This window comes from Balaenoptera borealis (genome assembly GCF_965194805.1).
Source record: "Balaenoptera borealis genome assembly, chromosome: 4".
Taxonomy (NCBI): Eukaryota; Metazoa; Chordata; class Mammalia; order Artiodactyla; family Balaenopteridae; genus Balaenoptera; species Balaenoptera borealis.
The window spans coordinates 39,988,303-40,011,175 of NC_138861.1; the positions used below are offsets into that span (position 1 = coordinate 39,988,303).

General features: G+C 36.6%; 1 protein-coding gene across 1 annotated transcript in view; it reads right to left on the reverse strand.

Moving 5' to 3' along the window:
* The window catches only part of IQCM (IQ motif containing M), a 484,997-nt gene that overhangs the window by 190,430 nt on the left and 271,694 nt on the right, over positions 1-22,873 (reverse strand). The window contains exon 12 of the mRNA XM_082389028.1: positions 16,440-16,574. Within this exon, the coding sequence (XP_082245154.1) occupies positions 16,440-16,574 (135 nt within the window). The remainder of the gene's footprint in view (positions 1-16,439; positions 16,575-22,873) is intronic.

The window sequence follows — 22,873 nt, forward strand, 5'->3', positions numbered from 1 at the left end:
TTTTTTAATTAATTAATTAATTTAATTTTTGGCTGCATTGGGTCTTCGTTTCTGCGCGCGGGCTTTCTCTAGTTGCGGTGAGCAGGGGCTAACTCTTTGTTGCAGTGCGGGGGCTTCTCATTGCGGTGGTTTCTCTTGTTGCAGAGCACGGGCTGTAGGCACGAGGGCTTCAGTAGTTGTGGCATGTGGGCTCAGTAGTTGTGGCTCATGGGCTCTAGAGCGCAGGCTCAGTAGTTGTGGTGCACGGGCTTAGTTGCTCGGTGGCACGTGGGATCTTCCCGGATCAGGGCTCAAACCCGTGTCCCCTGCATTGGCAGGCAGATTCTTAACCACTGTGCCACCAGGTAAGCCCCCATTCCCACATTTATAAATAGTGAAAAAATTCAAGAAGTTCCAAAGCAAAAAAAAAAAAAAAAAAAGTGGTAGAACTTCTCCTGACAGGTATGGCTCATTACAAAGCTATACCAATTGGGGTGCTAGTGTAGGCATATACTAAGAGATAAAAGAAATAGAAATGAATATCCAGAAACAGACCCAGATTTAGTTGGAAATTTGACATCTGGTAGAAGCAGTGTATCATCCCCCTTACCTTTTTCTCGATTTCTTTCACTCCAGACCCATAACCTTATATGGAGCTCAGACTTAGCTGTGCTGGAGAGCTCTCCCTTTATGCAAAAATCTCATTATTTCACCAGCAGCTTCCAGAGAAGTTTCATCTCGGCTAAATTCGGCAGCACTTCTGACTGTGAGATTATTAAGATGGAGGTTTTAGTTTCACATTTGGCTTTTTAAATGCTAGATTCTTGCTCTGTACCAATGTTAGCCTCTCTTCTCTGTAACTGACTGAGGTTCCCTGACATGCCCAGACTCCTTATAAAGCTGTTTCTTCTTTGGTGGGAAAGAAAAAGAGAAGTAGTCATTATTCTGAATTTGCTTTCATCCTTTACCATTCATGTTTTTATGCTTTTACTGCATATATATGTGCTCTCAAACAATATAAAATATCATTTTGAATACCTACAAGTTTTACATAAATTATGTGTCCCTTTGAAACTTTTTCTTTTCTCATAATTCTTTTTACAAATATTTATCCATGTTGATACATGCAGCACTAGCCCACTATTTGAGTGGTGTTTATTATATATTTCACTGATTCTTTTTATACATCTGAAGTACTTGACAATATGTCTTAAAAAGAAGAATGGTACAGGAGGTAAAGAAGGAAGTAGACATGGCAAATAGACTCCATATTTTGAGGAGTTTCTTATAAGGAGAGCAAAGAATTGGAATGATAATTGAAGAAGAACAATAGATTATGTGACATCTAGGGAGGGTGTTTGTAAGATGGCAAATTTCTCGGCACGTTTGTATGCTCTTGAGATACAGTCCAGGAGAGCAGAAGCAAATAATAGAGGTGAGACAGGAAATAATCTGGAGTAAAGAAAGTAAAGACAGTAATAAAATCCTTGAGTAAGTCAGAGACAACAGAAGACTGTGGTCAAGAAGGGATGAACAGGGAAAGTTCATCCATTGCAGGAGGAAGAAAAGCAGGTTCTGAGGCTGAAGATGCTGAAAGGTTGATAGATTGGGAGGTAGGAAGATAAAATAATCTTTTCTAATTGTGTCTGCTATATCAGTTTTATTAGAGATAAGGTCATCAACAGAAAGGAGGAAGATGAGATATTTAGTTTGAGGAGGGCAAGATCATGTGGAATATTAATTGGGGAGAGGAAGAGACTGAATTAACTTGAAAAGTGGAATAAAATTGCCTGGCTATTGTGAGGGTCCACTTGACATTTGTGATCAGAAATTAAAAGTGAAATAAATCAGCCTAGTTTTGATTTTTCTCCAGCCATGTCAGGTTTATCTACATGAACTAGGCAGAAAGTTGGTTTTATCAGAGTCAGCCTGTTGGAAAATAAGTCTGAGGAGGGTGAGGAGGTTAAAAATGTATGCAGGGGTACCACGGAATGAATCTAAGCTCAGTAAGGAGAAAGGTAAAAAATCTCAGGGGTTATGAATACTGTAAATATAGTAAAGTTAATGGATTGAATGTCCCCATGGGGTTGCAGATTTATTGAAAGGGGAGAAGAGCCAAAAAAATATGAGGAGGGGATCGGAGGGTAATAGGCTGAAAAGAAAGATGAAAGATATTACTGGTAATGAAAAAATCTAGTTACAACCTAGGAAGTATTATAATTAAGTCGCTTTCGGAATACAATCATTAGAAATGAAGACCCTAGAAAATGAGAGCTCGAGATGCAGCGAAAACTGTTATCGGCAAGCACCTTGAGAAGACTGAGAACACAAAACAGCTGGAAGTAAATAGAAAAATAAAAATTCCTTAAGGTACTCCAAATGCTACATCCTGTAAATTTTATGTTAAGGAGCTAGTTATCATCTGCAGACTAACCATTTAGAATATGGTAGTTGGTAATAGACCTCTTTGTCTTTCACTGTAACCAAAACACCATGAAGAACATAGTATTAGGAGTGTTCCAAACAATTGGTTTTAGGTATCCACAGAAAATACGAAGGCATGGAGTCAGCAAGAGGTATGCAGTAGTTATACTAGCAATCATCTCATCCCTGAAAAGCAGTCCTACTCCTTATTCTGTACAATAATTAGAATTGTTTTTCCAAGGGCAGATTAAGCAGATTAAGATTTACCTGCTAGAAACTATTTAGCTCATAGGGGGCATTAATGCAAGACAGGGGTTCTCATTCTCTTCCTGGCTCCAACAGCCCAAGGGTGAGGCTCACCGCATGGCACAGGCACAGAGACCGAACTGCCATGGTGTTCCAGCGCTCTAGAGATGGTTCCATCTTCTCTCTCCTCGACAAAGTCTTTGGAATACCAGCAAGTGAAAGTTACATTATAGGAATTATCTTTTAATCCATTCAAATTTATTTCTTACTTTAAAAGTCCGGGTACATTAACTTTCTTAGAATCCAAAGATTTGGAATTCACTTTACAACTTATTTAAATACATGAATATGTTATGAGACCTTGGCTAAGAGCCCCTAGTTTAAGTGATTGTTTAATATTCAATGTAAATCTCAGTGCTAGAAAATATGCACAATAAATTGTAGGTGTAGGCTCAATTTTGTGTCTTCTCTGATTGGTACTATGAATTAAACTCCATAAAAAAATAAAAAGAAAGAGAAGGTTATGATATCTGCCTTTCTTATAGACAGTTATTAGTACTGCTGGGAGTTACTAACTATAATGCACATGCTATACTAATGTGCTTACATGGGTGTTCCTATTTTTACCTCAAAGGATTATAAGTGCATTTAAGGATGTATATGAAAATCAAGTCCTCTATATCCAAACCACTAAACATCAGCTAAAAAGATGTCTAGTCACTCATCATGCTAAAAAAATATATAAGCCTTAGTAGATAAAGAATCACTGGCAGAAATCCTTCTAAAGAATAGAAACCCAACATCTTTATGGTAGGAAAATGAGATATTTACGTTAAGATTCCTAAGAAACTATGCTCTAAAAGAAGCTTATTCTATAAACATCTCCTTGCACAACAGGCCAACATGACTCTGATTTTTAAAAAACACTTCTGTTGACTTCAGTGTGGTAACAGTCACAGAATTTTAAATTTTGGAAACAGAAATACCAAAATGAAACTCTCATGGGCTTGTACCTGAAGAGATAATCTTTAAGGAAACAATCCTGTAGCATTAACTTCTGGCTTCTATGCTGCCAAACTGGCAGCATCCTGCAAGAGGCTTGTTTTTATGAATCTGAATCACAAGCTTTCATTTCAATACCACTTATAACTTAGATCAGCATGATAGACTTCACAGCATAGAAGTGTCATGGTGCCTTATTGAGCAGAGCATAATTCCTTTAAAAAGCTTGACTCAGGAATGCTAGAAAATGTTCATTCCTAAAGGTGACTTAAGAAGTGAATTGAGAACAGTAAAACTTATTTGACCGTAAAGGTCTGAGAACTACTTTAAGCCCTTTGGACATTTTCACTTCACTGTGGGAATTAACAGGACTCTGGATCAAGTGAAACGTCAGAAGAAATAAAGCTCTTTAATGCAGTGTTTATGACGTTGGAATAATTATACCATATCATAAAATTTTGCATTTCATAAGAATTTCTGATGAAATATTTCATATTAACATTTATTTCATTTATCAGAGACTTCCAGAGCAAAGTTGTTCTCACCAAGGAGTTTATATTCCTGATCTTAAAGTAATTCAATCACATAAAACAAAGACTTGTTAGTGGATCTCCGCGTGTTAGGAATACTGGGTGTGTAATCTTAATAAACAGTGATCTAACAAAAGAAGCCTAAAGCCTTGATCTCTAACAGACTTATGAAAGTAATTATACCTTTACTGAAGTTACACCACTCTCAAACCCCTGCTGTTCCTGCTGTTTCTTAAAGATGGTTATTTTCTACTTAAAGAAAACAGACAGGCTTTAGAAGAATAGCTGGTGTTAAGTAATATTACACAATTTAATCAGATTCTCTGTGCAGCTTATATAACAATGGTACAAATATTTCAACCCAAATAATAAAAGACTCAAAGTTTTAAAGAAACCCAGAATGGCTAATTAGGGTAACCTAGTAATCGGAGTAACAACTCACGTGACTGTAGGATAGAAAAGAAGGGAAAGGGGAAAGTCTTCCACAGGCAATGACCATTCCCAGGGCATATCATTAGCATAGGCTTTCACAGGCTTTGCACAGCCATGGATAGGGTGAAAAAAGGCATTAACAGTGTTAAATAATGTAAGATTAGACAAAATGTCAAGAACTATCTTTTAAAAGTGTTAGAGGAGAAAGCAGGCAGAATTTTAGGAGCAGCTGCTTGGATTAGGTAGCTGAAGCAAGGTGAGGAGAGTCAGACCTTTCAGGGTTGCTCTTTGCCCCTAGGGTTTGGTCTCTAGTTTATTCAGGGGTATTCAAGCTCTAGGGAAAAGTGTTTAAATAGCTCCTACTGTCACAAACTGATTTATATCCAAAATCTAATTTGCATTGTGCATTTGGAAACATCCATTTTCAATAGGCAGATGACAGGTGAATAAGGGACTTAAAACAAGAAGAATCCTATAGGGAAAAGCAACCCCTATCAACTAGATCTCAGTGAATGATCTGGCATCTTTTAGTCAGCAGTTTTAGTAACAACGTGCCCTCTCCAGGTACCCACCCACCAGACACGTCTCCTCTATTCAGTGTTACCAGCAACCCTGTAAATTTTAATTTGCTTTGCACACAATCCCTTATGCGTTAAACGTTTGTCTTTTTTTAATCTAGTTAACTCATCCTACAACGATTGACTAAGTCTTAAATACACTCTATAACTTTCCCTGATTTCCAAACTTAAGACATAATTAATATCTGTATCATCTTAGCACCTGATACATGTGTGAATGTATAAGCATTTACAACATCGTATTTATCTGGTTATATATGTGCATGTCCCTCCAGTTATGGAGACTCTGAAACCTCTGAACCACATTACATTTCATAGCACATATTAAGTGCTTAGAAGATCTTTGTTGAATATACTTGCAACAACAATTTTATCAAAAAAGATTCTGGATTGTCTCAACCAAGGAAGACATCCATATAATATGCTCTAATGCATTGCCTTTCTCTTTATGACTTATACCAGAAATTATCCATCAGAGAAGAGGAAGTGCTTGTACCTTTCACACGGCTGAAAGCATTAGAGAATATCGGTTAAAATACCAGGGGAAAAAAAGTGGCATCCTGTTACACAGGGTTACACTACACCACTGACAAAACCTTTATATCTTTGTAATGCACAGAAAGAGTCTGTAGATTCACGGGACCTTAGCAGTAAACCCTCAGAGCAGGTGGGACAAACATCAAACACTTCTCAAGCTATCCAGTGTTGCATAACAAAATACTTAAATCCTGCTAAAAAACTTCACGGCAGTACAATTCATTGGACTCATTGGTGAAGTGGAGATGATAGTAGAAAGACTATTCCTGCTGTTCAGTCATCAGCATGGGTGCCAGACTTTCCTAATATTGACCACATGCCTAAATCATCTTTATTGCTTCATTTCTGATAAGTAGATTTTGTGCTAGGAATTATACTCATTTAGCCGCCTCCACATTTTTGAGCATTTTGTCCTCCTCTAGTGAATAAACGTAGACCTATACGTCATGAGCTCTACTGAACTGGATCATGACAAGGATCTGAAGATCTGACCAATATCAATATGTCTAAAATGAGAATCATTTTCTCCACATAACAAGCCATCAAAGGAAGCTAACTTGATTTGAAGAGGTAAGAAAAAATCAACACCCATTTGCATTAACAGTATACATAACACACTTGATAAGAGATAAATGAGCAGATATTTCAGATCAGTGGGACAGGATGCGCCACATATTACATAGCCCTCCATCATTATCTGGCCACAACCTCATAAAAAGACAATGAAAAGCCAAACTGACTGAAATTAAAGCTTGATGGATGGAGGTTAGAAATAAAAATTAACTCCTTATAGAGAAACAGTGAGTTCATGGATTGAGATTTGTACCAGCAACATAAATACATAGTGTGATCACATTTTTATTATATAAAAAAAAAAAGAAGACAGATTGCCAGACACTTTCCCCAAATGGTTATGGTGGCACTAAGAGATCTTTAAAAGACCTGGCTACCTGCTGCAGTTGACCTCCAGTCATTCTGAATCATAAAACTGTCAGTATTTTTCATTTCATCTTTGCTTTTAGTATGCATTTTCAAAATGATTTATGATAAGAATGTGTTAAATTTATTTTTTATTTTATTTTTTATTATTTATTTATTTACTTATTTTTGGCTATGTTGGGTCTTATTGCTGCACACAGGCTTTCTCTAGTTGTGGAGAGCGGGGGCTCAGTAGTTGTGGCTCACAGGCTCTAGAGCGCAGGCTGAGTAGCTGTGGTGCATGGCCTTAGTTGCTCCACGGCAGGTGGCATCTTCCCGGACCAGGGATAGAACCCATGTCCCATGCATTGGCAGGCAGATTCTTAACATCTGTGCCACCAGGGAAGTCCTTTCTTTTTTAGAAGTAATTTAAAATAAGGCTTTTGTAACATGTTACCTCTGATAATTCTGCGTTATTTTTTTTTAATGTTTATTTATTTATTTATTTTCTTATTAGTCATCCATTTTATACACATCAGTGTATACATGTCAATCCCAATCTCCCAATTCATCACACCACCATCCCCACCTTCCCCCCTTGGTGTCCATACGTTTTTTCTCTACGTCTGTGTCTCAATGTCTGCTCTGCAAACCGGTTCATCTGTACCATTTTCTACGTTCCACATATATGCGTTAATATACGGTATTTGTTTTTCTCTTTCTGACTTACTTCACTCTTTATGACAGTCTCTAGATGCATCCACGTATCTACAATTGACACAATTTCATTCCTTTTTATGGCTCAGTAATATTCCATTGTATATATGTACCACAACTTCTTTATCCATTCATCTTGATGGGCATTTAGGTTGCTTCCATGTCCTGCCTATTGTAAACAGTGCTGCAATGAATATTGTGGTACATGTCTCTTTTTGAATTATGGTTTTCTCAGGGTATAGGTCCAGTAGTGGGATTGCTGGGTCATATGGTAATTCTATTTTTAGTTCTTTAAGGAACCTCCATACTGTTCTCCATAGTGCCTGTATCAATTTACATTCCCACCAACAGTGCAAGAGGGTTCCCTTTTCTCCACACCCTCTCCAGCATTTGTTGTTTGTAGATTTTCTGATGATGCCCATTCTAACTGGTGTGAGGTGATACCTCATTGTAGTTTTGATTTGCATTTCTCTAATAAAGAGTGATGTTGAGCACCTTTTCATGTGCTCCTTGGCCATCTGTATGTCTTCTTTGGAGAAATGTCTATTTAGGGCTTCTGCCCATTTTTGGATTGGGCTTCTTGTTTTTTTAATGTTAAGCTGCATGAGCTGTTTATATAATTTGGAGATTAATCCTTTGTCCGATGATTCATTTGCAAATATTTTCTCCCATTCTGAGGGTTGTCTTTTGGTCTTGTTTATGGTTTCCTTTGCTGTGCAAAAGCTTTTAAGTTTCATTAGGTCCCATTTGTTTATTTTTGTTTTTATTTCCATTACTCTAGGAGGTGGATCAAAAAAGATCTTGTTGTGATTTATGTCAAAGAGTGTTCTTCCTATGTTTTCCTCTAAGAGTTTTATAGCATCCGGTCTTAATTTAGGTCTCTAATCCATTTTGAGTTTATTGTTGTGTATGGTGTTAGGGAGTGTTCTAATTTCATTCTTTTACATGTAGCTGTCCAGTTTTCCCAGCACCACTTATTGAAGAGACTGTGTTTTCTCCACTGTATATTTGCCTCCTTCATTAGTTGACCATAGGTGTGTGGGTTTATCTCTGGGCTTTCTATCCTGTTCCATTGATCTATATTTCTGTTTTTGTGCCAGTACCATATTGTCTTGATTACTGTCGCTTTGTAGTATAGTCTGAAGTCAAGGAGTCTGATTCCTCCAGCTCCGTTTTTTTCCCTCAAGACTGCTTTGGCTATTCAGGGTCTTTTGTGTCTCCATACAAATTTTAAGATTTTTTGTTCTAGTTCTGTAAAAAATGCCATTGGCAATTTGATAGGGATTGCACTGAATCTGTAGATTGCTTTGGATAGTAGAATCGTTTTCACAATACTGATTCTTCCAATCCAAGAACATGGTATATCTCTCCATCTGTTGGTATCATCTTTAATATCTTTCATCAGTGTCTTATAGATTTCTGCATACAGGTCTTTTGTCTCCTTAGGTAGGTTTATTCCTAGGTATTTTATTCTTTTTGTTGCAATGGTAAATGGGAGTGTTTCCTTAATTTCTCTTTCAGACTTTTCATCATTAGTGTATAGGAATGTAAGAGATTTCTGTGCATTAATTTTGTATCCTGCTACTTTACCAAATTCATTGATTAGCTCTAGTAGTTTTCTGGTGGCACCTTTACGATTCTCTATGTATAGTATCATGTCATCTGCAAACAGTGACAGTTTTACTTCTTCTTTTCCAACTTGTATTGCTTTCATTTCTTTTTCTTCTCTGATTGCCATGGCTAGGACTTCCAAAACTATGTTGAATAATAGTGGTGAGAGTGTATATCCTTGTCTTGTTCCTGATCTTAGAGGAAATGCTTTCAGTTTTTCACCATTGAGAATGATGTTTGCTGTGGGTTTGTCATATATGGCCTTTATTATGTTGAAGTAGGTTCCCTCTATGCCCACTTTCTGGAGAGTTTTTATCATAAATGGGTGTTGAATTTTGTCAAAAGCTTTTTCTACATCAATTAAGATGATCATATGGTTTTTATTCTTCAATTTCTTAATATGGTGTATCACACTGATTGGTTTGTGTATATTGAAGATTCCTTGCATCTCTGGGATAAATCCTACTTGATGGTGGTGTATGATCCTTTTAATGTGTTGTTGGATTCTGTTTGCTAGTATTTTGTTGAGGATTTTTCCATCTATATTCATCAGTGATATTGGTCTGTAATTTTCTTTTTTGTTAGTATCTTTGTCTAGTTTTGGTATCAGGGTGATGGTGGCCTCATAGAATGAGTTTGGGAGTGTTCCTTCCTCTGCAATTTTTTGGAAGAGTTTGAGAAGGATGGGTGTTAGCGCTTCTCTAAATGTCTGATAGAATTCACCTGTGAAGCCATCTGGTCCTGGACTTTTGTTTGTTGGAAGATTTTTAATCACAGTTTCAATTTCATTACTTGTGATTGGTCTGTTCATATTTTCTGTTTTTCCTGGTTCAGTCTTGGAAGGTTATACCTTTCTAAGAATTTGTCCATTTCTTCCAGGTTGTCCATTTTATTGGCATAGAGTTGCTTGTACTAGTTTCTTAAGATGCTTTGTATTTCTGCGATGTCTGTTGTAACTTCTCCTTTTTCATTTCTAATTTTATTGATTTGAGTCCTCTCCCTCTTTTTCTTGATGAGTCTGGCTAATGGTTTATCAATTTTGTTTATCTTCTCAAAGAACCAGCTTCTAGTTTTATTGATCTTTGCTATTGTTTTTTTGGTCTCTATTTCATTTATTTCTGCTCTGATCTTTATGATTTCTTTCCTTCTGCTAACCTTGGGTTTTGTTTTTTCTTCTTTCTCTAGTTCCTTCAGGTGTAACGTTAGATTGTTTGAGATTTTTCTTGTTTCTTGATGGAGGCTTGTATAGCTATAAACTTCCCTCTTAGAACTGCTTTTGCTGCATTCCATAGGTTTTGGATTGCTGTGTTTTCATTGTCATTTGTCTCTAGGTATTTTTTGATTTCCTCTTTGATTTCTTCAGTGATCTCTTGGTTATTTAGTAACGTATTGTTTAGCTTCCATGTGTTTGTGTTTTTTACGTTTTTTTCCCTGTAATGCATTTCTAATCTCATAGCATTGTGGTCAGAAAAGATACTTCATATGATTTCAATTTTCTTAAATTTACCAAGGCTTGATTTGTGACCCAAGATGTGATCTATCCTGGAGAATGTTCCATGCACACTTGAGAAGAAAGTGTAATCTGTTGTTTTTGGATGGAATGTCCTATAAATATCAATTAAATCTATCTGGTCTATTGTGTCATTTAAAGCTTCTGTTTCCTTATTAATTTACTGTTTGGATGATCTGTCCATTGGTGTAAGTGAGGTATTAAGTCCCCCACTATTACTGTGTTACTGTCAATTTCCTCTTTTAGAGCTGTTAGCAAGTGCCTTATGTATTGAGGTGCTCCTATGTTGGGTGCATATATATTTATAATTGTTATATATTGTTCTTGGATTGATCCTTTGATCATTATGTAGTGTCCTTCCTTGTCTCTTGTAACGTTCTTTATTTTAAAGTCTATTTTATCTGATATGAGTATTGCTACTCCAGCTGTCTTTTGATTTCTGTTTGCATGGAATATCTTTTTCCATTCCCTCACTTTCAGTCTGTATGTGTCCCTAGGTCTAAAGTGGGTCTCTTGTAGACAGCATATATATATGGGTCTTGTTTTTGTATCCATTCAGCAAGCCTGTGTCTTTTGGTTGGAGCATTTAATCCATTCATGTTTAAGGTAATTATCGATATGTATGTTCCATTTACCATTTTCTTGATTGTTTTGGGTTTGTTTTTTAGGTCCTTTTCTTCTCTTGTGTTTCCCACTTAGAGAAGTTCCTTTAGCAATTGTTGTAGAGCTGGTTTGGTGGTGAATTATCTGAGCTTTTGCTTGTCTGTAAAGTTTTTGATTTCTCCATCAAATCTGAATGAGCTCCTTGCCATGTAGAGTAATCTTGGTTGTACGTTCTTCCCTTTCATCACTTTAAGTATATCATGCCACTCCCTTCTGGCTTATAGAGTTTCTGCTGAGAAATCAGCTGTTAACCTTATGGGAGTTCCCTTGTATGTTATTTGTCGTTTATCCCCTGCTGCTTTCAATAATTTTTCTTTGTGTTTAATTTTTGCCAATTTTATTTCTATGTGTCTTGACGTGTTTCTCTGAGGGTTTATCCTGTATGGGACTCTCTGCGCTTCCTGGACTTGGGTGGCTATTTCCTTTCCCATGTTAGGGAAGTTTCGACTATAATCTCTTCAAATATTTTCTCTGGTCCTTTCTCTCTCTCTTCTCCTTCTGGGACCCCTATAATGTGAATGTTGTTGCATTTAATGTTGTCCCAGAGGTCTCTTAGGCTGTCTTCATTTCTTTTCATTTTTTTTCTTTATTCCGTTCCACAGCAGTGAATTCCACCATTCTGTCTTCCAGGTCACTTATCCGTTCTTCTGCCTCAGTTATTCTGCTATTGATTCCTTCTAGTGTAGTTTTCATTTCAGTTATTTTATTGTTCATCTCTTTTTGTTTGTTCTTTAATTCTTCTAGATCTTTGTTAAACATTTCTTGCATCTTCTCGATCTTTGCCTCCATTCTTTTTCCGAGGTCCAGGATAATCTTCAGTATCATTATTCTGAATTCTTTTTCTGGAATGTTGCCTATCTCCACTTCATTTAGTTCTTTCTCTGGGGTTTTATGTTGTTCCTTCATGTGGTACATAGCCCTCTGCCTTTTCATCTTGTCTATCTTTCTGTGAATGTGGTTTTTGTTCCACAGGCTGCAGGACTGTAGTTCTTCTTGCTTCTGCTGTCTGCCCTCTGGTGGATGAGGCTAACTAAGAGGCTGTGGAAGTTTCCTGATGGGAGGGACTGGTGGTGGGTAGAGCTGGGTGTTGCTCTGGTGGGCAGAGCTCAGTAAAACTTTAATCCACTTGTCTGCTGATGGGTGGGGCTGGGTTCCCTCCCTGTTGGTTGTTTGGCCTGAGGCAACCCAACACTGGAGCCAGGCTCTTTGGTTGGTCTAATGGCAGACTTTGGGAGGGCTCATGCCAAGGAGTACTTCCCAGAACTTCTGCTGCCAGTGTCCTTGTCCCTTGGTGAGCCACAGCTGCCCCCCGCCTCTGCAGGAGACCCTCCAACACTAGCAGATAGGTATGGTTCAGTCTCCTATGGGGTCACTGCTCCTTCCCCTGGCTCCCGATGCACACTCTACTTTGTGGGTGCCCTCCAAGAGTGGAGTTTCTGTTTCCCCCAGTCCTCCCGAAGTCCTGCAATCCAATCCTGCTAGCCTTCAAAGTCTGATTCTCTAGGAATTCTTCCTCCCGTTGCCCGACTCCCAGATTGGGAAGCCTGATGTGTGGCTCCGAACCTTCACTCCAGTGGGTGGGCTTCTGTGGTATAAGTGTTCTCCAGTTTGTGAGTTAACCACCCAGCAGTTATGGGATTTGATTTTATTGTGATAGCACCCCTCCTACCTTCTCATTGCGGCTTCTCCTTTGTCTTTGCATGTGGGGTATCTGTTTTGGTGAGTTCCAGTGTTTTCCTGTCGATGATTGTTCAGCAGTTAGTTGTGATTCCGGTGTTCTTGAAAGAGGGAGTGAGAGCATGTCCTTCTACTCTGCCATCTTGAACCAATCTCCTTGCATTCTTTTATCATTAGAATTTCTTATGCCCTAGAATACTATCTTTTTTAATCCTCTTTAATCCCTTCTATGCATAATCAAAATCTTATTATTAGAGAGCTTGTTCATATGAAAACAATTTTAGGGGAACCTCATTATATGCTCCCCATTTAATAACATAAAGCCATATCTTGAGAAAATAACAGAAAATCCAGTGTTGTCTGCTTGTGGTGGGCAAAGCTGTGCCCTGAGGAGCAGGAGGCCCAGGATACAGTTACAGTTTGCCACCAACTAGTCAGGGAGGCTGAAATAATCCATATCCTATCTCAGACCATTGTTTCTTCAGTTGCAGAGGGTATTTCAGGTTTTAACATTTTTGTCTAGGGCTCCACAGTGAAAGTGGTCTTGTCTTCATTGTTGAGTTCATTTCAATTGCAGAAAACAAACTAAAAGTTCTGTTTATGTGTTGAGAAAACACTGGAAAACCTTCAAAGTTCAAACTTCTAAAACTTAGTTAGATATGAGCATAGATAATATAGAACCAAATTATGATTTTCTTTCCTTTGAGATATGCCATCCTATTGTTATTAGTTTCATTTGTTGAGATGTAAATGAATATCAAGTAAAGGTTCTCATGTTTGCATAGTCTTCAGCTTTTAAGATCAGCCTCTACATGCAGTCTGAAGGGGCTTCATTATCCCAAAGGAAGATTTTCAGACAAAAATCACATCCTCAGTCACAATTTTTTGTTACCATAGTGATAAGAAAAAAAAAATGGAAAAAAAAAGAAAGCTAAAAATACCTGAACACATACAGACAGTTTTGGAACTTTGACCTACTTGGTGTCATACACTGACGAAGTTAATCAGTTTAATTAAGTACATATGGGTTAGGTGAAATATTCTACTGGATGAAAAAATGTGTAGGTTGCACATCTGGAGCTATTATCCACAATCAAATAAGTCAGTATGAATGAAGATGACTGACAATCCAAAATGCATAAAATCAGATTCTCTTAGCAGAAGCAAGCAAAAAACATTAATTTAGCTCCATTTCCCATAAATTTTCTGTTTTCTTTCCATTATTTTAGAATATCTCCATTTTAAATTAAAGCTTCTTATAAACCACTAGAATTTTTGAACTGGATGTAGCAGCATAATTGGACATATATTTTAAATTATGTTAGAGTGGCTTCTTTCTATAAAGGAAAGCTTCCCAATTTTAGGCATTATAATAAAAACAGTATGTTTTACACTAACTGTTCTTTTGAAAATTCTAGTTTTAATAAGAAATTTAATCGAGTAAATCATTTACAGAAAATCTACTATGTTGCAAGGCATTATCTAGTCTGTGAAAGATCAATAAAAGGCAGTACTTGCTGTCAAGAATATTTTAACCATCTATCTAATTATGCTCTTGTAACACTGAACTTTTAAATTTTACTCCACATAGTAAATGGAAAGAGCATTGAACTTGACTTGAAGAGACCAGGGATAGTTTCTGCTCTCCTAATGAGCTTAAAAAGGTCTCTAAGTCTCAGTTCTCTCATTTGTAAAATGAACATAAATGAGCATATCATCTTCTCTAGCACACAGGTCATTATGATAAGCAAGAGATGATATGGGTGGAAACCAGTGGAAAACATTCAATACAAAAATCTCTATAGAAATACATCATTCAACAATTAGGTTCAACATTTTAACATTTTCAAAATAAAAATTATGAAAATTATTTTTCATAATTATTTAAGTATACTTAAGAATTATTTAAGAATAATATTAGCAAACATTTATTGAGCACTTATAATGGGCCACATGTTTGACATTAATTATTTCATTTTAATCTCATTACAGCCCAATGACTTAGACAGTATTATCTTCCTTTTACATATATATATAAAGTAAGGCATAGCAGAGATAAATAACTTGTCCAAAGACATACAGCTAGTAAGTGCTGAAGCCAGGAAATAAATCCAGGCAAGCTAATACTAATCCATGCTCTAAACCTAAGCCTTTATGACATACTTCAAAATAATCAGTGAAGGAAAATATCACTATGAAACTGTTAATTTGAAGAAAAACATATTTTAAATTACCAACACTAACCAGTATAAGTTTCTGAAATCCCTAATTGATTTTATTTTGCTGCACTCAATTTTTTAAAATTTTATTATTATTTATTATAAAGAAAAATGGTAAGAATTTAAATGTACAACAGTAAATACAGAATACCCTTATGATAGGTTATTACTCTATCATAAATAATGTTGTAAAAGATACTTATGGCTTGGAAATTAATGAATATTGTTAAGCAAAAAAGTAGATTTTCAAATATTTAGAAAATTCCAATTTTCATAAAAATGTTATATGCATAGAAAAAAACTGGGAATGATGAACATCAAATGTTAATTGCTATTTGTTAGTAATTTTATATATTTCTATATTCCCAAATTTTCTATAATAAATATTTAATGTTTTTGTCATCAGGAAAAATTTGCTTAAACATCCAAAGTGAACTGGATGCTTCTCCAGACTGTGAACAAATATTTACCAAGAGTCTAGAAAACTTTTCTAGGTACTAGGGATTCAGCAGTGGCAAAGCAAAGTTCATACATAGGTAAAGAATTAGATAATTACACTAAGAACTAACAAAGGAAGAGAACTTCAACCTATAATGAAGCTTCAACCTTGTCACTCTGACATTAATCATACCTTCCTACTGGTATGTGGGCCCTTCACTTCTATTTAAAAAAAATCCTGAAATATTTTGTTCTGCATGTTTATCTTTTCCTCTCAATTAAATTACGGATACATCATTCATCATCTCTAAACATGGCAGCCAGCCATGGCGTTAGTGTGGACATAGAAAGAAATGCTGAGAAGAATCTTAAGGAGTTAAGGAAAATTCATTGAGATTTCCCATACCTTGGTGACAATTTCCACTCCATTACTAATCTTTAGAGAAGGGAGAAATGTTGCTCCATTTAACTTATTAAATATTCCCAAACAAAAACAATATTATCCTTTCACTTATTGACTGTTCAGAAAAGAAATGATTTTCTAACTGTGAAAATCTATTGTATTGAAATAATTTATAATGTTTAAACATTTAAACTTGACTATGTTCTTTGGTAACAAATCTATTCAGCAGAAATCATTTTAGCATCAGTATTTAAAATACATGGTGGTTTAAAATATATCCTGACATAACTTATATTGTATCAAAACTACATTAAAAGCTTAAAAAGCTAAAGAATCTCTTCTACCTCTCTAAAAATAATTTTACCATTTTAACTTCTTTTAACCTGTTCTTTTAATCTCTTCTTTCATATATATTAAAATCAGGTTTTGAAAATTTGAAAAAAAGGGACTTATAAGACAAGTTTAATGAAAGTAAGAGAAGGAAGGAAAGAACAAAGGAGGAAAATAGGGAGGAAAGAAAGTAAGGAGAAAGCAAAAAAAGAAATGAGAAACTACCTCTATGGACCAGGTCCCAAACCTCATCAATTTGCTGGTGCGTTGGGAAATGACCACAGTCATTGAAGTACTTAAGGAGCTCACTTCTTTCTAATCCTTGCCAATCTTCTCTTTTAGCAAACATTGTTTCATAGACTACAAGGAAAAAAAGATAAAATATTTTCTTTGTAAATAACATACCAAGTATACACCCCACCTGAAAGTGTGATCTGGATTTGAAGACACTTTCACTCCAGTTTTATTTTGATGTCTGGAGATAAGCCTCCATGAGGGGAGTAGGACCATGTCAGCCTCCTGGGGCAGGCAGAGGAAGTGGGCATGCTTCTCCCTCCCCCACTCCAAAGGAGGGAAATTTGGTCTTGCTTCGCCAAAGAGAATACTGGCATCCTCTGGCCTGGTTTACATGACAGTTGTCCATAGACTCTACATATATCAACGTTCAAACCACATCGTAAGACAAAGCTCAGGGCTTCTAGGGGCCTGACTTCTGTTGATCCATTTCAGCATTCATTTTTTATTAGTTTTGATTAGTTTCCCTGATTTTTTCATCTCTTTTTGACTTCTACCCACATTCTAACTATTTACTTGAATTGGTGATTCCACTTTGGACTGCTTATTCTACTGCTGATTTTGCTTTTAAAATATCTACTTTTTGGTAACTTCATGCATTCCTACTTCCTACTTTAATGTCTTTTGTCACTTCTTGCTCAAGGCTTCCCCAGAAAATCATTCAGTCGGGCCAACCCTCACCTATTTCCCATACTTGGCATTAGACAGGGTTTAGATAATGACCAAGAGAACCGATGCACGTGTTTTGTAAGTGTAGTTCTCCATTTTACTTTTTTTTCAAAAAGGTGAAATTGAGTCTCCATTCTAAAGTATATGGATTAGCCCCATAAAGCTGATCGTTAATCAGCATTTACAAGTTGACAGGGTCTGTCCTCAGCACAGGTTTAGCTCTGAAATACGGGCTCCCAGTGACAAAGGGCACCAGAGTGGTTTCTAACAGAAGTTAATGTATCATCCCGACAATCAACCACATAGACTTCAATTTTCTATCCATTCACTCATCCATTCATTCAGTTGAGATGGACAGTCATAAGACATCAACAAGTTCAAGAAGCATTTAGTGATTGTCTGAATATGAGTAGCTATTCCAGATTCTGAAACACAGCAGAAAATAAACATAAATGTCTATTTAGTATCTCTATGACTTTTTCTCTCTATTCTAACAAGCAAACTAGAGCAGTTGCTGTTGGTGTCTCCATTCATATTGCCTTGTCCCTTACATGTCTGTGCATGCTAACCTGATTTAAATTGCCAGCATCTGCATTTCATTGCCTAAGGGGTCCCTCTGACTGCAGGACTCCACTCTGCCCACCTGTGCAGCAAGCCAGAAGTGCCAGGCGATCAAGGCTCCCACTGGAGCAGTCCTTCATCTCTGACTAGGGGAGTTGGTGGGTAAAGACACAGCACTTGAGGCAAGATGGCTACACTGTTCCCTAGAGGGATTAAGCTCTGGTTGCCCACAGGGTAATCTGCTGGATGATGCACCTTTTTCTTCCTTCCATCTCTTCCCTGACTCATTTCTCCATTCTGCTAACAGTATTTCCCCAAATAAGACAGTTGTACTCCCTCTCACTTTTTAAAGGATTAAGTAAAAGAAGCCCCAGCAGTTTCCTAATGAAAAAAGAGTTTTCTCTTTCTCTGCCTCTCTCACTTGTTTTCTCTTTCTGCCTTTTCATCTCTCAAATACTTTGCTCCTTCCTGCTTTTTTCTCTAGAAACCAGGCTGTTGGACTGGGGAAACTGATCAGAGTCCCATGACATACATAGAATCTCTTTCTCTCTCTGGCTTCTTCCTTCCTCAACCTCTAGCCACCGAAAAGGAGGCATTTTAACTCAAAGAATTCTGGTTATTGATAAATATTTTTGGTACATAATTTTAGCATAATTAATAAGTTTAATGAAAACTATCCTTTCAAAAAATATTTTTGAGCCCTTCTGATAAACCAAGCATTTGTTAACAGTGGGTATGTATTAATGAACATAACAGACACTGTTCTTGTCTTCATGGAACTTACAGTCCACTATAAAATAAACATTTTATGACTAGCTGAAACTACCAAAAATGTAGCACTTTTACTTTATAAGGCAATAAGTTGCTGATTCCAATTAAATATAATTTACTTGGATCATTTTGTTGTTGTAGTTTTGTTTCGTTTTTAAAGAAAAGTTACAAAAGCTGCTGTTGGTTTTTTTAAATAAATTTATTTATTTTTGGCTGCGTTGCATCTTCGTTGCTGCACACAGGCTTTCTCTGGTTGCGGCAAGCGGGGGCTACTCTTCGTTGCAGTGAGCAAGCTTCTCATTGCGGTGCACATGTTGTGGAGCATGGGCTCTAGGCGCGTGGGCTTCAGTAGTTGCAGCATGCAGGCTCAGAAGTTGTGGCTCGTGAGCTCTAGAGTACAGGCTCAGCAGTTGTGGAACACGGGCTTAGTTGCTCAGCAGGTGAATTCTTAACCACTGTGCCACCAGGGAAGTCCCATCCAAGAATTCTTAAATGGAACACAATGATGACAGGGAACCAAGCAAATGTTCACCTTGTATGAGCATCAGTTACTCCCTGTACCCTCACACAGTGACATCCATGGGAGTTACTTCTTGCTCCCAGGCTATTATGTTCCAGCTCCTAGGGTTTTCTGTTTTTTGAAGTTGTGTCTCATCCTTCACAGACTATCAGAAGTCAACTCACAGCCTCCTCTCCAATGTTCTAATTTCAGGATTCTAAGTTTCTATGGGCCTTCACTTTGCTGAACGTCCCGACCCCCAGCGTGTCCCCCAGGATGTAGGGGCCGATCTTCACCCACCCATCGTGTTTCTGCTTCTTGGCTGTTGCCATCTTTCTCCAGGAACTGAGTCTGCACATGCAAAAGCAGTTTTAAGTTTAAAACAAACTTGAGGAGATACAGAAATTTCTCATAAATCCTTTACCCCCCCACTCAAGCATAATTCCCCCCCCCCATTATCAATTATTAATCAATGCACCAACTCCAGAGCGGTGAGTTTGTTACCAAGAATAAACCTACACTGACACATGATAATCACTAAAGCCAGTAGTTTACCTTGGTGTTGTACATTCTTTGGGTTTGGACAAATGTATAATAACATGTATCCATCACTGTACAAAATAGTTTCATGGTCCTAAAACTCCTCTGTGCTTGCTGATTCATCCTTCCCCCCACTCCATCCCACCCCAGGCAACCATCGATCTTTTTATTTTCTCCACAGTTTCGCCTTTTCCAAAATGTCAGATAGTTGGAATCATACAGAATGTAGCCTTTTCAGATTGGCTTCTTTCAGTTAGTAATATGCACTTAAGGTTCCTCCATTTCTTTTCATGGCTTAACAGCTCATTTCTTATTATAACGAAATGATATTCACTGTCTGGGTGCACCAGTTTATTTATCCATTCACCTACTAATGGAGGGAAAAGCTTGGAAGGTTGCTTCCAAGCTTTGGCAATTATGAAAATGCTGCTATAGATATCCATGTGTAGGGTTTGTGTGGACATAAATCCCCTGTGGCTAACCACCAAGGAGAATGATTGCTGGATTGTATGGTAGGAGTACATTTAATTTTATAAAAAACCACCAAACTGTCTTTCAAAATGGCTGTATCATTTTGCTTTCCCACCAACAACGAATAGCAGTGCCTGCTGCTCCACATCCTTGCCAGTGTTTGGTGCTGTCAGTGTTCTGGATTTTGGCCATTTTAATAGGTGTGTAGTGGTATCTCTTTGCTGTTTTAATTTGCACTTCCCTGATGACAAATGCTGTGGAACATCATTCCATATGCTTATTTGTTATCTGTACTGAGGTCTCTGTTGAGATCTTTGGCCCATATTTTAATCAAGTTGTTTGCCTTCTTATTGTTGACTTTTAAGAGTTCCTTGTATATTTCAGATAACAGTTCTTTATTAGATATGTCTTTTGCAAATATTTTCTTTCAGTATGTGGCTTGTCTTCCCATTCTCTTGATACTGTCTTTCACAGCGCAAAAGTTCTTCATTTTAATGTAGCCTAGTTTATCAATTATTTTTTTAATGAGCCATGTCTTTGGTGTTGTATCTAAAAAGTCACCATATCCAAGATCATCTAGGTTTTCTCCTATGTTACCTCCTAGGAGTTTTATAGTTTTGCATTTTACACTTAGGTCTATGATTCATTTTGAGTTAATTTTGTGAAGTGTGTAAAGTCTGTGTTTAGATTTATTTTTTTACACATGGATGCCCAGTTAGTCCAGCACCATTTGTTGAAAAGACTATCTTTGCCCTATTATATTGCCTTTGTTCTTTTGTCAAAGACCAGTTGACTATATTTATAGGGGTCTGTTTCTGGGCTCTCTATTCTGTTCCACTGATATATTTGTCTATTCTTTCACCAATACCACACTTGAACTTGTAGCCTTATCATAAATCTTGAAGTCAGATAGCATCAGTCCTCCAATTTTGTTCTTCATCAATATTGTGTTGCCTATTCTAGTCTTTTGCCTCTCCATATAAACTTTAGAATCATTTTGGTGGTGTCCACAAAATAACTTGCTGAGATTTTGAATGTGACTGCATTAAATCTATAGATCAAGTTAGGAAGAACAGACATGTTTACAATATTGAGTCTACCTATCCGTTAACATGGAATATCTATCCATTTATTTAGTTCTTTGATTTTGTTCACTGGAGTCTTGTAGTTTTCCTCATAAGGATCTTATACATATTTTGTTATCTTTATACCTAAGTATTTCATTTTTGGAGGGTACTAATGTAAATGGTAGTGTGTTTTTAATTTCAAAGTCTACTTGTTCATTGTTGGTATCTAGGAAAGCAATTAACTTTTGTATATTAACCTTGTATCCTGCAACCTTGATATAAATGGCTTGCTAGTTCCAGAGGGTTTTTTGTCAATTCTTTCAGATTTGCTACACAAATGATCATATGATCTGCAAACAAAGATAGTTTTCTTTCTTCCCAATCTGTATGCCTTTATTTCCTTTTCTTGCTTTATTGCATCAGCAAGAACTTCCAGTATGATGTTGAAAAGAAGTGGTGAGAGAGAGTGGGGGGAGAGGATATCCTTGCCATGTACCTGACCTTAGTAGGAAAACTCTGAGTTACTCACGTTAGGTATGATGTTAGCTGTAGTTTTTTTGTAGATAGTCTTTATCAAGTTGAGAAAGTTCCTCTCTATTTCCTGTTTACTGAGAGTTTTTATTATGAATGGGTGTTGGATTTTGCCCAACTATGTAGTGGATTCATCTATTTCTCCTTGCAGTTCTATCAGTTTTTGCCTCACATAGTTTGATGCTATGTTGTTAGGCAGATACACAGTTACAATTGTTAATGTCTTCTTGGAGAATTGACCCCTTTACCATTATGTAATGCTCTTCTTCACCTTTGATAACTTTAATTTGCAGTCTGCTCTGTATGAAATTAATATAGCTGCTCCTGCTTTATCTTGATTATTGTTAGCATGGTACATTTTTCTCCATCCATTTACTTTTAACCTATATATGTCTTTATATTTAAAGTGGGTTTCTTGTAGACAGCATACCATTGGGTTGTGTTTTTTGATCCACTCTGACAATGTCTGTCTTTTAATTGGTGGATTTAGATCATTTAACCTTCAAATCAAAGTGATTACTGACACATTTGGATTCATATCTACTATATCCGATAGGTTTTCTATTTGTTGCCCTTGTTCTTTGTTCTTATTTTTCTCTGCCTTTTGTAGTTTTAATTGAGGATTTTATATGTTTCTATTTTCTCTCATTTCAAAGCATATCTATTATACTTTTTTTTTTTTTTTTTACTTTTTTTTTAATGGTTGCCCTGGAGTTCACAACATACATTTATAGCTAATCTAAATCCACTTTCAAATAACACTATCCTACTTCATGGGTAGTGCAAATACCTTACAATAACAAAATAATCCTAATTCCTCCCTCCCATCCCTTGTATAATTGCTGTCATTCACTTCACTTATACATACACGTACATATATTAGCATATATAATTATACCTAAGCTACATATGTATATTGTAATTGAGTATATTGTCAGTATTATTTTGAACATGTTATCTGTAAGATCACTTAGGAATAAGAAAAATAAATATTTTATTTTGCCTTCTTATTTCTTCTTCAGTGCTCTTCTTTACTTTTTGTAGTCTGAGTTTCTGACCTATATTATTTCCCCTCTCTCTAAGAAATTTCTTTTAACACTTTTTGCAAGGCAGATATACTGGCAACAAATTCCCTCAATTTTTGTTTGTCTGAGAAAGTCCTTCATTTTTTTTAAGTATAATTTTTAAAGGTACAGAATTCTGGGTTGGTGTTTTATTTCTCTTAACACTTTAACTATTTCATGCCATTCTTCTTA